This window comes from Salvelinus namaycush, chromosome 32 (genome assembly GCF_016432855.1).
Source record: "Salvelinus namaycush isolate Seneca chromosome 32, SaNama_1.0, whole genome shotgun sequence".
NCBI lineage: Eukaryota > Metazoa > Chordata > Actinopteri > Salmoniformes > Salmonidae > Salvelinus > Salvelinus namaycush.
This window is the reverse complement of record NC_052338.1, coordinates 7,591,405-7,609,066: the sequence shown is the minus strand read 5'-3', so window position 1 is coordinate 7,609,066 and position 17,662 is coordinate 7,591,405. Positions and strand designations below refer to the sequence as shown.

At 44.4% G+C, this 17,662-nt stretch overlaps 1 protein-coding gene across 1 annotated transcript in view; it reads left to right on the top strand.

The window, feature by feature from the left end:
* The first annotated feature begins 10,692 nt into the window (after positions 1-10,692).
* Positions 10,693-17,662, top strand: part of grin2da (glutamate receptor, ionotropic, N-methyl D-aspartate 2D, a) — a 42,555-nt gene continuing 35,585 nt past the window's right edge. The window contains exons 1-4 of the mRNA XM_038971500.1: positions 10,693-10,709; positions 11,203-11,308; positions 11,369-11,798; positions 17,280-17,566. Of these exons, the coding sequence (XP_038827428.1) occupies positions 10,693-10,709; positions 11,203-11,308; positions 11,369-11,798; positions 17,280-17,566 (840 nt within the window). The remainder of the gene's footprint in view (positions 10,710-11,202; positions 11,309-11,368; positions 11,799-17,279; positions 17,567-17,662) is intronic.

Here is a 17,662-nt window from a genome sequence, read left to right as displayed (position 1 = left end):
ACTCTGTGGGGTAGCACCTTGGTGTAGCCGAAGGACAGCTAGCTTCCGTCCTCCTCTGGGTACATTGACCTCAATACAAAACCTAGGAGGCTCATGGGTCTCACCCCATTACATAGACTTACACAGTAATTATGACAGCTTCCGGAGGACGTCCTCCAGCCTATCAGAGCTCTTGCAGCATGAACTGACATGTTGTCCACCCAATCAAAGGTTTAGAGAATGAATCTAGTACTGAAAGCATAAGCTACAGCTAGCTAGCACTGCAGGACATAACATGTGGTGAGTAGTTGACTCAAAGAGAGAGAAAGACAATAGTTTATTTCAAAATGAAGGAGAAGCAAGAGAGAGAGTGAGCTAGCTAGCTATATTTCGTATTACAGTGCATTTGGAAAGTATTCAGACCCTTTCACCTTTTACACATTTTATTATTTTACAGCCTTGTTCTAACATTGATTAAATAGTTTTTTCCCCCCTCATTAATGTACAAAACTGAAATATCACATTTACATAAGTATTCAGACCCTTTACTCAGTACTTTTTTTAAGTACCTTTGGCAGCGATTACAGCCTTGAGTCTTCTTGGGTATGACGCTACAAGCTTGGCACACCTGTATTTGGGGCGTTTCTTCCATTAATCTCTGCAGATCCTCTCAAGCTCTGTCAGGTTGGATGGGGAGCGTCGCTGCACAGCTATTTTCAAGTCTCTCCAGAGGTGTTAGATCGGGTTCAAGTACGGGCTCTGGCTGGGCTACTAAAGGACATACAGAGACTTGGCTGTGTGCTTAAGGTTGTTGTCCTGTTGGAAGGGGAACCTTCACCCAAGTCTGAGGTCCTGAGCGCTCTGGAGCAGGTTTTCATCAAGGATCTCTCAGTACTTTGCTCCGTTCATCATTCCCTCGATCCTGACTAGTCTCCCAGTCCCTGCCACTGAAAAACATTCTCACAGCATGATGCTGCCACCACCATGCTTCACCATCTCTTTTGCATTCAGGCAAAAGAGATAAATCTTGGTTTCATCAGACCAGAGAATCTTGTTTCTCATGGTTTGAGAGTCCTTTAGGTGCCTTTTGGCAAACTCCAAGCGGGCTGTCATGTGCCTTTTACTGAGGAGTGGCTTTTGTCTGGCCACTTTTCCATAAAGGCCTGATTGGTGGAGTGCCGCAGAGATGGTTGTCCTTCTGGAAGGTTCTCCCATCTCCACAGAGGAACTCTGGAGCTCTGTCAGAGTGACCATCAGGTTCTTGGTCACCTCCCTGACCAAGGCCCTTCTCCACCGATTGCTCAGTTTGGGATGGCCGGCCAGCTCTATGTCCAAGCTTCTTCTTTTTGATATTGATGGAGGCCACTGTGTTCTTGGGGACCTGCAGCAATGTTTTGTTACCCTTCCCCAGATCTGTGCCTCGACACAATCCTTTCTCGGAGCTCTATGGACAATTCCTTCGACCTCATGGCTTGTTTTTTGCTCTGACATGCACTGTCAACTGTGGGACCTTATATAGACAGGTGTGTGCCTTTCCAAATCATGTCCAATCAATTGAATTTACCACATCGCAAGGATGATCAATGGAAACAGGATGCACCTGAGCTCAATTTCGAGTCTCATTGCAAAGGGTTTGAATACTTATGTAAATAAGGTATTTCTGTTATGTATTTTAATACATTTGCAAAAATTTCTAAACACCTGTTTTTGCTTTGTCATTATGGGGTATTGTGTGTAGATTGATGAGTAAAAAATGTATTTAATACATTTTAGAATAAGGCTGTGACGTAACAAAATGTGGTAAAAGTCAGTGGGTCTGAATACTTTCCGAATGCACTGTATATATATATATATACATTTTTTTTTAAACTTTCACTTACTTAGCTAGCAAATGTAGCTAAGTAGTTTAGCATACTCAAACACCCGGTTCAGAGAGGGATGCTATGTCAGCTAGCTGGCTATGGACATTCAACACGGGAACTCTTCCAAGTCAAGGTAAGCATTTGGTTTTATTAATTTATTGCCACCGGAGCCCACCGGTGTAACTAACTGCTTGCTATAAACTGCACTGCATGATTGTAGCGGGTTAACTAATGCGTTAGTTCTAGTAGCTATGTTGACTATGACCTTAATATAGTGAAAACAATGTAGACTATGTGTAGCGGTTATGGTAGGAAAGTTTGGCTTGGAAAGGTTTTTTCCCCTGATAATAGACAGCTGTTGTATTGTGCACTGAAGTCCACAAGCAAAGGGTAAAGGTCAGAGGAGGAGAGAACGTAGATGTAAGAAGGAGTTATACATACAACGAACAAAGTGATCATGTGGTTTATGGGTTCGTTCACTCTGGCTATCTACTCTGATTTCAGAGCACTCTAGTCTGAGTGCCAGAGCGCAGAAAAAAGGATTCATTTACGAACGCGCAACACCCGTTGAATATGACCGGTGCCAGTAAATGTCGGCAAAATAACGTAATTACATTTTTGCCAGCAGTTCAGTTACAGTCACCAACACTCTAGATAACAGGAAAACAGCCTAACCAGCTCTGCTAGGGCGAGTAACATGGTCAGAGTCAGGTGTTCTCTCATTTGTGTCTGGAAGTAGCTAGCAAGCTAGCCAACTTTAGCCAGTTAGCTTAAGTTCTTCACTGACGTTGTGAGGTCAGAATGCTCGGATCAACCCTACTCGTCGGCCAGAGCGTCCAGTGTGCGCTCTGAACGCCCCGAGAGCTAAACGCTCTGAATTTACAAACGCCCACAGCGAACTCGGAGTTCACTCTGGCACCCCAGAGTGAATTTATGAACACACCCTATAGGCTATGTGGCTATTAATTCTGCTGATTCTGTTGAAAAAACGTTTCTTAAACGGAAGCAAACAAAATGAACCGGGGATAAACATACCTGAATTTGTCCAATAGAAACTCTCGTTTGCAACTGTTGGAGTAACGATTATAACCTAGATGAACTAGATGCAGGCAAGAGCGTGCAAGGTGGTGTTGAATGTGTGTCACTGTCTGTCACCTTGATTACTCTAATTTCTCTCGACCTGTGCACCTACATTGTAAAACGTTCATTCATAGGCTAGGTTGTAGCAACCTCATGATGAGTATAGGGAAAATTGGAGTATCATGTAGTAGCCTAAACCCATCGACGTTACGTTGAACCGGGTGAACGGAATATGAATGAGAGTCATCCAATATGCTGGAATAGAAATAAGGCCATGCTCATGAAAAAGAAAATGGTCCCCCCTCATCATAAACGGCACCGACCGCCACTGGTGTATGTTGAGTAAATACTTGATCTGTAGGCTAGTGGCATGTTTAAATAACATTTGCATCCTTAAACGGTCCATGGGTACACTCTGATTCTTGTGAAAACTAATATTGTAGGCCTTTTATTTCTATCCTAGAGCAAGTTGAAACAGGGCTTTTCATTGATCATTATGAGATAGATAGCCTTGAAGGGACACTTTCATGTTTGGGGTTCTCAAGTGCTTGACAGCATGGAATCTTGACTGTAGCCTGAAAACTCCGTGTTCAGTTGATGACACTGTGCCCGACATGTTTTCTTTTGTTAGTTATTCTGGACTGGACATGTGTGCATGAAAGCGGGTGGGATTTGCTATTGGACTATAATGGACCTAGTTTCACGTGTCATCAATTTTCACACACAATATGCAACAGTCCACACAATCTAATTTAGTTTTTTTTTCTCTGTGAAACCGATTGTGGAACTAGTGCTAATCCAAAATGCTCCATTTCATCCATTTAATCCGGGAAGGAAGTTGAAACATCTTACCATTTGTCATCAGCTGATATCATGGCCTCTGAATGAGTTATCCCAGAGTTATCCCAGAGGAACCCTTTTATGTAGAAAACCAAATCCGACAATGGCAGACCCAAGTCACTCAGGGGAGGCTTCTCTCAGACAGTTGTTTCAGCTCTGAGTAACTCTCGACTTGTTGGGACTTGTCACAGTAAATCACCAGAGTAATGTGACACTCAGAAGTTCAGGTCCACCGAGTAGGAGACAGAGGAGGAAGAGAAGTAGGGCTGCACCTGTAGTGTCACCTGAGGATTCAGTTCTGTGCTTCCAACTTCCAGGCAGGGGCGGGTTGTGTTCATTAGGGCACACGATTGAAAACGTTTCGAGCAACAGAAAATGAGTCCAGGTAGTTCCTTCCTGTTTCAGCCTGTTTTCTACCATTTGGTGCCTAATGAACACAAACCCTACCACAGACAAAGAACAGAAAGCAGGATGTCCTTTCATATCGAGTACACCTTTACAAAAGTGATTCTTCATCCCTGAGAATTGCACTCAGTCTGAGGTGTTTCATTGAGTCACTTGTGTATGAATGAAGGGTTGTTGGCTGCATGACATTGTCAGCTATGTTAGTGGGGGCCTTGGACTGAAATCACCTGTTCTGCTTAGCGGAGGAAAGGAGGCCATTTTAGCTTCACCTTCTTTAGCGACAAGCCAAGTGGCTTGATGGTGATGGTGATGGTGATGGTGGTGAAATTGTTGGTTGGTTTGGCTACACCCAGGGGACCCACCATGAGACTTTCTCAGCTTTCCTGACTGACAAAAAAAATTGGATTAAGCTTTCGATCCGACTTAACGTCAAAGTAGTGAGCTGGAGGTGGGGGTCTGCCTTAAGGTCGCATCCAATGACGACCGCCTGAACGTACTTGACAGAATAATATGATCGGAACCTCACCTTCGACTCACCCAGACCCTGTTTGAAGGCCACTCCGAAACTTCTGAACCACATCTTCATTCCAAATGCTCTATTGTCGCTCTTTGGCTACGTAGCCTAGTCAGTTAGCCTACAGTAGGCTAGGCTAAATGCAGGCCTAAAGGCTATCCTTTTCAGTATCAGATCCCATTGACCAAAGAAGGCGCCGTCTCATTTAACACAAGCCTATCTGGGAGCCGATATATCTAATGTTCAAATTAACTTTCAAAATTCATTAATGCTCCTTTTCTGTTTTTATCGGCTGTGTGTAAGCTAGTAAGACTTTTCAATGATAACCAACTCAAGCTTCTTGCCTCGGTGACTCAGAGAACTGGTGTTTAATGGTGCCTCTAGTATCACTGTTTGCATATTTACAGTGCAGCCAGCCAGTATCTATCCATTGCAAATAGGCCTGTGGTATATCATGGCTATAGTGTAGGTGTCGCAATATCTACTCTACTTCTAAAGCACAAAACCTGATAACGTCCCACGACAAGGAACCACACAATGCCCGTGAATTAATACTTGTTCTTTACTGTGAGCTGAGCACTCTTTCCAAAGTCTTCGGGTTACATTTTTTTTTGGGGGGGGGGGGGGGGGTCGTCTTGATCAAATGCATTCAGGGGACCCCAACCTTGATTGTTTAAGATTTTTTTTAAGCTTGGGCAAACAGTTTGGTATGGAGAGTCTCTATGCTTGACGATGGTGGGGCTGATACTGTCTAAATAATACTAGCTATAACGGTTGTTGAGAACACTGTGGAACAGATTGGTTTGCTTTCTGTTAACATTGCGTTTTAATCGGGTCGTAAATTGCGTCTCCCTTATCGTAGAGAGCTAACATTCGGCTCACGGCATTGATCGTAAATCCCCTTCGTCCAAATGTAAATTGACATTTCATTTGCACACTTTGGCTTGATGAAGTCACTGCTTCGACCTGCTAGGCCACAGCCTCTTGTACCAGTGCGACTGGAAACGTCTGTCTTCATTTCACTTCCTCTTAGGAGAGCAATTGAGCTTCAGTCAGCTACTCTACGACACCGACCAACACAAATGATTACACATCTCAGATCAGCTGTGTTTTTTTTTTCTTTTTTTTTTTTTCTTAGTCAGTTCTACTGACAGGCAGGTTTATTGGTCGGTCGCTTGATTGGCAGCTGGTTGTCTGACAGAGCCGATGAATAAGTCTGTGGACCTTTTTCACAGAGGCAGGTTTTTGGCTCAAACCCCAGTACAGTATGTTCAGAACATGTCTAGGAATAGAGAAAGAGAGAGAGAGAGAGAGCTGAATGAGGCATAAGAGGAAGACAATTTATAGAGACTGAAATAAAGAGTTATGTGTGTGTGTTGTCACTGGTATAGATTCGTTTTTTTCTTCTCTATTTTCTTCCGTTCTTCCCAGGTGTACTTTCCCTGCGATAGGTCTGTTTGTGTACAGACCCTGCCAATTTCTTTGTCTCTCTTTACCTTCAGCAACTTTAATTCCACCTTAGCACCAAACCACAAAACCACAGCCAAGGCATTTTACATAATTATACCTCAAATAGATGGATCTACTGTCAGACACATGGATTTAATAAAGCTGGTCATAAAGCTTTGTGTAACAATAAGGCCAGTCTTTGGGGGTTTACGTTGTGCCCAACAGGTCGTTAATCTTTGGTGCCACTGCATGGGGCGTGTAGATAGGCACCTTTGCCGATTCTTTATTGTGGCGTGACAACCGAGACACCCACCGGCGGAGACCTGTAATCCGCCAACTCCCCTGGGGTCAAAGTTGAGGATCGTGAGCCAGCTAAATACCAACTCATTAGGCCTGGCCAAATGGGACTCTGGAGACATGAAACCCTTAGAAGCGTGTGAGAGACTGAGGGAGCCACAAGGGAGGGAGAGGGAGTAGGATAGAGGGAAGAGAGGCAGGAGAGGAAAGAAGGAGAAACAAACGAGGGAGTGTGATAGATAGGATGTGGGAGAGGGAGAGAGGGACAGGCCAGGGATAGATAGAGAGGGAGTGGGAGATAGATGGAATGGTAGAGAGAGAAGAGAGAGAGAGAAAGATAGAGGCAGAATGAAGATACCAAGGGGGGGTCGAGGGAGCAAGAGACACCCTCAGCATCCTATAACCCACTGGGCACACATCCCCCCCACCCACCGTCCTTGGTCTGTCCTCATGTCTCTCCTTCGTCTTATCCACTTCCCCTCCCACCCCTCTTGCTCTCTCACTTGCCTGATTTTACCTTTCCTTCTTCCCCTGTCATTTCCTGAAAAAAAAAAATCTGATCATCCCTTGCCCCTTTACCCATAACTCCCTTCACCAGCTTCTCTTTAAATCTAATGAAGGTCATGTTTATTAAAAACATTGTTAGCAAGGTCACCGGTTAGCCTGTTGATTACTTCTTTGCAGAGGGAGCAGACGCTGTTAAATACCTCAGTGCTTCCTCCGAGCAGGCCAGCATTCATTGATTCCTTCCCCTCCCATCATCCATAGCCGCAGCATATGGGGAATGAAGAATGTCACCAATGACCCTCAGCAAATGTAATGTGATATGTATTTTTGGAGTAGCAATTATTGATAGAAATAATATTGCTCCTTTGTATGCAGAGTGCTATGGGGCAAGGTTTGTTCCCAGTACAATTTCCACCGCCAAATTACTTTCATGCAAAGACGACGCGTGAGGAAATGCATCACATCCCCAATAAATTGGAATGCGATGTTCTTTATTTACAGCCACAAAATCAGTAGGAAATGATGAATATTGCTTCTTGTGTGTCCTTATTTGGTGCAAAATGTAATGGGAAATACTAGTGCGTAATGTAATGATTTGTATTTCATCCAGGCAAACCCTTTAGACCATTTATCTTAACTACTTAAAGTAGTGTTGCATAACTAACTGCTGTGCTCAGTGTGAGGGAATTGGCGTATATTTTTTGTTCGAGAAAAAGAGGTATGTTTACGTGTTTCTGTTCCGTTGTTCTCCTGGGACTTCCTTGGAAACAAGACAGATCACCTCGAGGGGATTTTTAAATATTTTTTTTGTTTTGTTATATATAAATATATAAATAGAATAAGATAAATATAGTAACTGCCAGTCTGTCTGACAATGTATATATTACAAATGCATCGAGCTGTACCTACAGTAGATGCTGTAGCAGGAGGAAGACATCTTTAACCACGTGAAATTCCATTTCTGTCAGACATGGAGTCACGGAGTGCCATGAAAAGCAGTTTGCTTTGACAAAATTGAATTGAATCTTACTCTATGTGAGTGTGTATGAGAGTGTGTGTGTGTGTGTGTGTGTTTGCGTGCGAGAGCGTTTGTGTGTGTGTGTGTGTGTGTGAATGTCCTTCTGTGTGTCAGGGGGCTGGTCAAGTCATCTTTAAACTTATTAGGGAGGGTCCTGACTTATGGGTCATGAGATGTTTTGTGCACACCTGACTGTCCATCACACTCCTGCTAATGGTGTTAATGGTGCTAATGGGGTTAATGGTGCTAATGGTGTTAATGGTGCTAATGGTGTTAATGGTGCTAACGGTGTGCCACAGTGCCAGCGGATGCCGTTTGGAGTAAGACAGGGACAGACAGTTCCTCATAAGCCTTGTGCTGCTCTGGACAAGAGCAGAAAGTCTGGCAACTGAGACGGCCAGAAAGAGAGACTGGACACAATCACGCTGTCTGTGGGCTCCGCCCGTCCGTTTCCTTCATGGGCAGTGCAGTTACTAATGGCTACCGGTTATCTTGTTTTCCCGGAGAGCGTTTTTTTAGCTGACCGTGCTATATGATCACCACAGAAGATTCATGTTGGAGCTGAACATGCAATACGACCGTCGACGCAAGATGCGGGAGCTTTTGGAGGGGAAATATGAGGACATCCATTCATGTTGTAAAACCCATTAGGCCTGTAAGCCGTTGACAACCAAGACAAATAGATATGGGGTGGAGTTCAAGGATGTAAACCCTCTATGCTAATGCCTGGATAGATAACGTGGCTACAGAGTTCCGTCCAGTACTTACAGCTGAAACTGCTCATGCAGGCCAGGATATTCATTATCCATTCATACAGCCGTGTGTTTGACAGCAATCTCTGGGGAGCCACAGCGTACAGCAACTCTGACCTGTATTCTAATCATCTTCTCCCAACGCTATTTCCCTAACCCCTATACCACTCTACAGCCATGATACCGCAGGGCCCATTTAACATAGGCAACAAACAATGCACTCCATGCCAGTGGAAGACCATAAAACTCCTGTGTATGAGAGCTCTGGGGAGTGACAACAAGCTGACTGGTGTTAGGGCCAACGGATGGAATGCTAGCCTGGAATGATTGGTCCGGAACCCGTATGTATGGTTTGTAGTGCGGTTTGTACTGGATTTAGCCATATCCCCTTCGAACTGAGTGCAGAACCTGTGTCTGTACTGGTGTGTACTGGTTTCATACGGTTTGAACTAGATGAATCCCTATGGCCTGCGGACTGAGTACGGCACCTGTGTGGTTTGTACTGTTTTCATATGGTCTGTACTGGTTTCATATGGTTTGTACTGGTTTCATATGGTCTGTAGTGGTTTCATAAGGTCTGTACTGGTTTCATACGGTCTGTACTGGTTTCATATGGTCTGTACTGGTTTCATACGGTCTGTACTGGTTTCATACGGTCTGTAGTCGTTTCATACGGTCTGTACTGGTTTCATATGGTCTGTACTGGTTTCATATGGTCTGTACTGGTTTCATACGGTCTGTACTGGTTTCATATGGTCTGTACTGGTTTCATATGGTCTGTACTGGTTTCATATGGTCTGTACTGGTTTCATATGGTCTGTACTGGTTTCATACAGTCTGTACTGGACTCAGCCACTTGCCCTTTGGGCTGTATCGGGGAAACATATTCAAGAGTCTTTCTCCCTGTGAAAAAGGGTGAGGCCATTAGGTTTCATGGCAGGTTCTGCCCATAGGCTTAACTGGGGTAGGCAGTAGTAATATCCAACTTAATTATGCAACAGGCCGGGTTCGGGTGAGCCATTTTTCACTCATTCGGGCTGAGGTCTGGCTCTGTCTGAATGGTATATTGAGGGTAGTGTTAAATATTTCTCTTTCTACCCTCCCTCTACTACCGTCCCCTAGATACAGTATATCCTCTAGCCCTACTTTATTGCCTTCTATTTCACTTTCCAGCCACTGTGGCTATCTGGCTCCTATATCCTATATCTGGCTCTTATATCACTCCTATATTTGCTCTCTCTATTCCACGACTGCTACGGTTTATTTTTGTTTGTCCCCCCCCTTTTCCCCCAAACTGATCACTTCATTGTGATCCCCCTCTTTTTATGCATTTCTTCCTCAGATGATGACTCGGCATCAAAAGGAGGGTTGCGAAAATGGAATTAGATAGAGAGAGAGAGAGAGAGTGAGAAAACAAGGCAGGAAGAAGCTGTTGGTTTGGGGGTGTGAGGAGAACATTACGTCAGCAAGCCTTCTGGTTCAAAGCAATGACATCAGCCACGGACGCTAGGAGAAATAACAGGCTCTAGGAGACGGATGGCCAGATGCTGATTGTGTATGCACGTTAGTGATCTGGAGAGAGTGTGTTTTCGACTGTGTGTATTTGTGTGTGCCCCAAGGGGATAGGGAGGGTTAATTAAAGAGAGTGAATGGAAAGGGGGGTGAGAAGAAAGGGGGATTGGCGGGGGTGGGGGGGTTGGCACGCTAAGCGACTTCAAAATGATTCATTGCTTTACATCTCCTTACGTTTCGCGTACAGTCCCATAGCCTGATTCGACTGCACGGAGCATTACCCCACCTCAACCACAATTGTTTAAAAAAAAATGTGCATACACACACCTACCTCGACTTAATTCTTCCTTCCGCCACAGTTGTATTTGTATTGTAATTTAGCCCGGTCCGTTTAGATATACAGTACCTGTTGGTGGTTTATGGCTGCAAATACCTATAGCTTAGCTTTAAAGCTCTCCAATGGTATGGGACCGAACCATGAATCAGCTCCTGGGGTAATGAATTCTGATGTCCCGTAGGGGGGAGGGTTGAGTTCAAGGGGTGAGCACTCCTACTCTAGTCCCTAAGCAGTGAGCTTATGTTCCTCTGTAGTTCACTGTACTTGGCTTTACGCTTACACTGACCTTAATTGATGTTGATCGATCGTATGGTAGGTGATGCAGGCCTCCCCTTCACATTTCATCCACCCCCCCGTCTAGCGCAATCTCTCTGCCCCACTGCGACTCTCTCTCTCTTTCGCTCTCTCTCTCTCTCTCTCTTTCTCTCTCTCTCTCTCTCTCTCTCCCCCCTTCCCTGTTGAAACCTGCTCTTTGTAGATGAGGCACAGTGGAAAGCGCCCCTTTTCCCATTACGCCTAACCCCCCCTCTCTCTTCCACTTGATAGTTTTTCAATAGTATCCCTCGCCACTGCAGCTCCGACTTACTTCTATGCGTATCATTGCTCCTCTCCTCACTAACTTATCCTTTCTTCTCCCCTCTCCACTTCAGGTCCCTCTTCGCCTGTGAACCGCCGCCACCACTCCGCCCACCAAACTGCGCCCCCCCTCCTCCCTCCCCCATGGCGGCCAAGCCTGCCCTCTCCCTCCTGTTGGCCGTGCTGGCCTGCACGGGGCCCGCCCGCTCCTCCCCTCCCCTCCTGCTCCGCCCCCGGGAGAGAGAGAGGGACTTGGGCGTAGTCAACATCGCTGTGGTCCACTCGGGCTCCTCCCTGCTCCCGGAGACGGCTGCTGCTGGGGGAACGGGCGCAACGGGCGGGCCGGGGGGGCCTCAGGGAAGGGGGGCCTCGTCGTCATTGGCTACGGTGTCGGCATCCGCGCCGCTGGCGTCTGCATCGGCGGCTCTGGTGGGTGACAGCGTGATGACGCAGTATGGCCCGGCCAACGTGATCTACCTGACGGTGAACGAGAGCAGCCCGGCGAGCCTTCTTCTGCAGCTGTGTGAGCTGCTGGCCACCACGCCGCTCCAGGGCCTGGTGTTCGAGGAGGAGAGGCCCCCGCCACACAACCAGGCTCCCCTGGCCCCCATGATGGAGTTTGTCTCGGCCCAGACCGGAGTGCCCGTTGTGGCCGTGGGAGGAGGGGCCGGCCTGGGCAGGGAGCCACAGGTAACTACCTGGCTGTGACCTTTCCCTTGTTAATGGACTTCAAGTAATCAACCATTCTGTCGTGGCAGAATTATTGAATTTTCCACAATAAGTCCTAAATTACTGTGTGTTTGAAGCCTTACTAATTTGGCACATGATGCCTTCATTTTCTGCTTGTAAACTGGGTTTCTGGTTGAGAAGACGTCATAAAACCAGATTGCAACCAACTGGTCTCTGTTACAACCAGGTAAAGATGTCTTTTTCAAGACGTCATGGGGAAAGACGTTGTATTTTGGTTGCTCTCTGGTTGCTCAAAAGATGTTCACAGAACGTCCTCCTTATACAACTAGTATTGAACTGCACTGTTGGTTAAGGGCTTGTAAGTAAGCATTTCACGGTCTACACCTGTTGTATTCGGCACATGTAATAACTACAATTTGATTTGATTTGATCTTTGCAACAATGTTTGCCCGCTGTATACAGTGTGGTCTGATTAGGAGCACACTACTTCAGTTCTCGAGGGCCACAGTCCTGCTGCTTTTTGTGTCTGCCTCGTACTTACTATAATTGAACAATTAATGTCACTGATTGCTGGGAAGGTTCAACACTTGGTCTCCAAAGGTCAAAATCAGCCGCTGATGAAACAGACAACAGAGCGAGTGGTTGCACAACATTACCTTTAGAGACTCTCTCAATGGCATATCCTGTCTAAGTGTACTTATGTGCTTATTCGCCACGCAGTCCCATTTAGGATAAGGGCACCCAATACTTAAAGGCAACCCAGACCTTTGCCTAGCACCTTTAATCAGTCTTTCTTCTCAAACCCAAATGTATAATTTGATGCTTAACCTATTTTTGTACACATATCCAACTGTGAACCTTTCTACAATTAGAGGCTCCGCTCAAGTCTCACTTGGCTTTGTTAATTGTGCACAGTGCATTCGGAAAGCATTCAGACCCCTTGACTTTTTCCACATTTTGTTACGTTACAGCCTTATTCTAAAACGGATAAAAAAAAAAAAAGGTTTCCCATCAATCTATACACAATACCCCATAATTACAAAGCGAAAACAAGTTTTTAGACATTTTTGCTAATTTATATAAAAAACTACAACAGAAATAGCTTCTTTACATAAGTATTCAGACCCTTTGCAATGAGACTCGAAATTGAGCTCAGGTGCATCCTGTTTCCATTGATCATCCTTGAAATGTTTCTGCAACTTGATTGTCTCTATAAGATCCCACAGTTGACAGCGCATGTCAGAGCAAAAACCAAGCTATAATGTCGAAGTAATTGTCCGTAGAGGTCAGAGACAGGATTGTGTCGAGGCACAGATCTGGGGAAGGGTACCAAAAAAATGTCTGCAGCATTGAAGGTCCCCAAGAACACAGTGGCCTCCATCATTATTAAATGGAAGAAGTTTGGAACTTCCAAGACTCTTCCTAGAGCTGGCCGCCCGGCCAAACTGAGCAATCGGGGGAGAAGGGCCTTGGTCAGGGATGTGACCAAGAACCTGATGGTCACTCTGACAGAGCTCCAGAGTTCCTCTGTGGAGATGGGAGAACCTTCCAGAAGAATAACCATCTCTGCAGCACTGCACCAATCAGACCTTTATGATAGAGTGGCCAGATGGAAGCCACTCTTCAGTAAAAGGCACATGACAGCCTGCTTGGAATTTGCCGAAAGGCACCTAAAGGACTCTCAGACCATGAAAAACAAGATTCTCTGGTCTGATGAAACCAAGATTGATCTCTTTGGCCTGAATGCAAAGCGTCACGTCTGGAGGTGACCTGGCACCATCCCTACGTTGAAGCATGGTGGTGGCAGCATCATGCTGTGGTTATGTTTTTCAGCGTCAGGGACGGGGAGACTAGTCAGGATCGAGGGAAAGAGGAAAGGAACAAAGTACAGAGAGATCCTTGATGAAAACCTGCTCCAGAGCGCACAGGACCTCAGACTGGGGTCCAGACTTCCAACAGGACAACGACTCTAAGCACACAGCCAAGAAAGACAACGCAGGAGTGGCTTCGGGACAAGTCTCTGAATGTCCTTGAGTGGCACAGCCAGAGCCCCTCTCCGGAGAGACCTGAAAATAGCTGTGCAGAGATGCTCCCCATTCAACCTGATAGAGCTTGAGAGGATCTGCAGAGAAGAATGGGAGAAACTACCCAAATACAGGTGTGCCAAGCTTGTAGTGTCATACCCAAGAAGACTCGAGGCTGTAATTGCTACCAAAGGTGCTTCAACAAAGTACTGAGTAAATGGTTTGAATACTTATGTAAATGTGATATTAAAGTTGATCATTTTTAATACATTTGCAAAAATTTCAGAAAAACAGTTTTTGCTTTGTCATTATGGGGTATTGTGTGTAGATTGATGAGGGGAAAAAGCAATTGAATCAATTTTAGAATAAGGCTGTAATGTAACAAAATGTGCAAAACGTCAAGGGGTCTGAATACTTTCCGAATGCACTGTAGCTCTCTGAAAAATGTATATAGTGAGTGAGTTCAACGAGGGTCATTTACATATGCTTAGTACATAGTCCCTTCTAGATTGTATCCCCCTGTTCAGAGATGGGCTTTATTTCTGTTACATGTATTTGAAATACATATTTAAATTACTTTTGAGTAACTGTCCTGAAGTACAATCCAATGTATTTTGTAACAAGATACTTTAGAGTAGTGCATATATTTTTTTTTACCCTAGCACTGCACAGTAATCAACTAACCATCAATATTTGTTTATTTGAATGAACTGTGTCGTGCTAGGGCAAAAAACAAAATGTGCACTACTTGGGGTCCACAGGATTGAGTTTGGGACAATACAAAATACTTTTCTGTACCATTTTTTTTTAAAGCGGTTCACAATTTTGTTCCTCCCCATCTCCCCAAATTTGCTGCGTTGGTAATCAGAAGTCTGATGGCACTAGGGTGTGATAAGAGTGTCTGATAAATGACCAAAATGGACAAATGAACACTAGCATAACACACTGGGTATTATTCTAATGAGCTCTGCCCACAAACAAGGCCATATTTAATTAAAATACAAATTGTTTGGGAGTAGAGCTCATTAGAATATAATACCCAATGTGCTTTGCAAGTGTTCATTTTTACAAGTGTACATTTTGGTCGTTTAGCAGACGCTCTTGTCCAGAGCGTCTTACAGCAGTCAGTACATTCAACTAAGGTATATAAACAACCACATCAAAGTCATAGCAAGTAAAACATTTCTGTAATCGTTACTGAGAATGTTGCTGTTGTTAATGGGGCTACTTGCACGTATTTTAATGAAATACATTACTTGGCAAAAGTACTTTTGTATTTGACTTTGATATGTTGTATTTTCTAACAAGAAACATTTTTTAAATATCTTTGCCCATCTCTGGCTCTGTTATTTTATCTGTCTTATGTACAAGGGTCTAGAAACCTTATCCTCTACTTAAACCTTTCAGTACACTATCTTCCATTCCTCCATCTGTTCTTATCCTAATCTAATCTAAAAGAACCGGGACAATTGTAGGCTTTCCTCATATCACTTTTACCTGTCCAATCTGGTCCGATCAGTGAAGATGAAAGAACGGAGACGAGAAGAGGAAGGCTAGTCTTTTTCATTTAAAATGATGGCCTACAGTACAATACAGGATTTCAAATCAAATAAAAGGATTCACTGTTAGATGTAGACTAACAGTGAAATGCTTACTTATGGGGCCTTTTCTAACAATGCAGAGTTAAAGATAAGTTGACCATTTTCATAAAAATGGAAATAGTGGCACGGTGAATAACAAATCATTATAATTCAACCCACATCTGGTTAAAAAAAAACACAGGGACATACTGATTGTGTTCCAAATGACACCCTATCCCCTACATAGTGCACTACTTTTAAGCAGGGCCCATAAGGCTCTGGTCAAAAGTAGTGCACTGTAAAGGGAATAGGTTTGCCATTTGGGACATACTGTTGGACTGTACTGGAATGACTTCACAGTAGACCCTGTCACATGTCTACACAAGACAGACAAAGAGAAAAGAACAAGAAAGGGAGGAAGGCTATTGAGACTGGAATTCAATTAAAATGGCCATATCGATGTTTGCGCGGTGTCTTTGGGTAATGACTACTACCTACGCGTGTAGTTGTTACTCTGAAAACAGGAAGCTTTGAAAGGAGTCTACCTGGGTGGTAGCAGCAGTAGAAGGGTTTTTATACTACCCATAGGCATTGTGTCATTATAGGCCTATTTAACCATGAGTAAAATTGCTATGGCATGAATGTAAGCCACTGAATAGGTAAGAAACTTGATGCACCACAACTTTAATGGATCTTTCTAACCAACGTTTAAATAGGCCTCCATCAGACTAAGCCACTGCAGTGCGTGTAGGATTGAATTAAACTCACATTGTCATTCTTATTTTACATTACTCCTAACATGGACTATGTTCAGTAGGAAGAATGTGTTCTTGTATGACACGTTCAGATACTACCTCCTCGTTTCAAAATGTTTTCTCCCTCTTGAACACAACACTGGACTCCACTGTATTCATAAAGCGTCTCAACGTAGGAGTGCTGATCTAGGATCAGGTCTCTCCTGTCCATGTATCTTACTCATTATGGCTAAACTGATTCTATATCAGCACTCCTACTCTGAGACTCATTGTGAATGCGAGGCCTTGATTCCTCCTCTATCCTCCTGAGACACAGCAATTCATTTTTGTCCTCTCTAGTGGACATCCGTTCTTGGTCCGTATCTCTGAGGCCATACAAGCCACGGTATTAAGTCCTGTTGTCCATTTGAGAGGACATTCTGGGCTTTTCAATGATATCACATGTATGGGGATGTGACCTTGACAATTTTATCTTCCTGGTTCTTAGAAAAATGGCTGCTGTGAAAATTAGCACATTTTATGGAAATTTTGTAAGAAGTGTGTGTAATTATAAATTATAATTTTTGTGAGTTTGATATTCAAATTGCTTCTAGTAAGTGAATATCTCAGGAATAGTTAAGTGAGTTGTCAGGACCGTGTAATACTTTTTGCACGTGAAATAAGAGCTAAATTAAGAGGTTATCAAGAAATGTCCTCTGTAGTGGACACCTGGATGCCACAGCTAGGTTTTTCACCTACAGTACCCATTGACTATAATGTAAATGTAAAATATTTATGTCCTAATGACCACTACAGAGAACAATTTAGCACTTTAAAAGATAAATAACAATATTTTCCCCCAATTTTTTCTTGGTAACATGTCCCCCCCCCCCGAAATACTTTTGTTTATGTAAAAAATAATACATATTTCAGGAGGCAATAGCAGAAAATAAACTCTGTTCACATACTACCTCCCCATTTCACTCCGCTTCAAAAAATGTCTCCCTACTGAACAAAACCCTCTAGGAGACAGTTCACTGCCACCTCTTTCTCTATCCCTCTCCAGGTCCTGAAAACCCATTTCACTCTTTAACAAACCGTTTTCTCCCCCTTCTGTACACCACTGTTGTCCTCCTCCCCCAGGAGAGCGGCTCCATCTACCTCCAGTTCACCTGCTCCACAGCCATGCAGCTGGACGTGATCTTCGAGGTGCTGGAGGAGTTCGACTGGACCTCCTTTTCCGTGGTGGCTACGCGTCACCACGGCTACGAGGACTTCCTGGCCATGGTGGAGGGCCTGACGGACGGATCCTTCATCGGCTGGGAGAAGAAGGGAGTGGTCATGCTCAACGTCACCGACGACCCAGGAGGGACGCGCACACGCAGGCTGCTCAAGGAGAACGAGGCGCAGGTGAGACGGCTATGACCTTTTTTCAATTCGCTGTACTTTTCTATGGTACAGAAGGAAGGATACTGATGGAGAGGGGAGACACAGGAAGAAAGGATG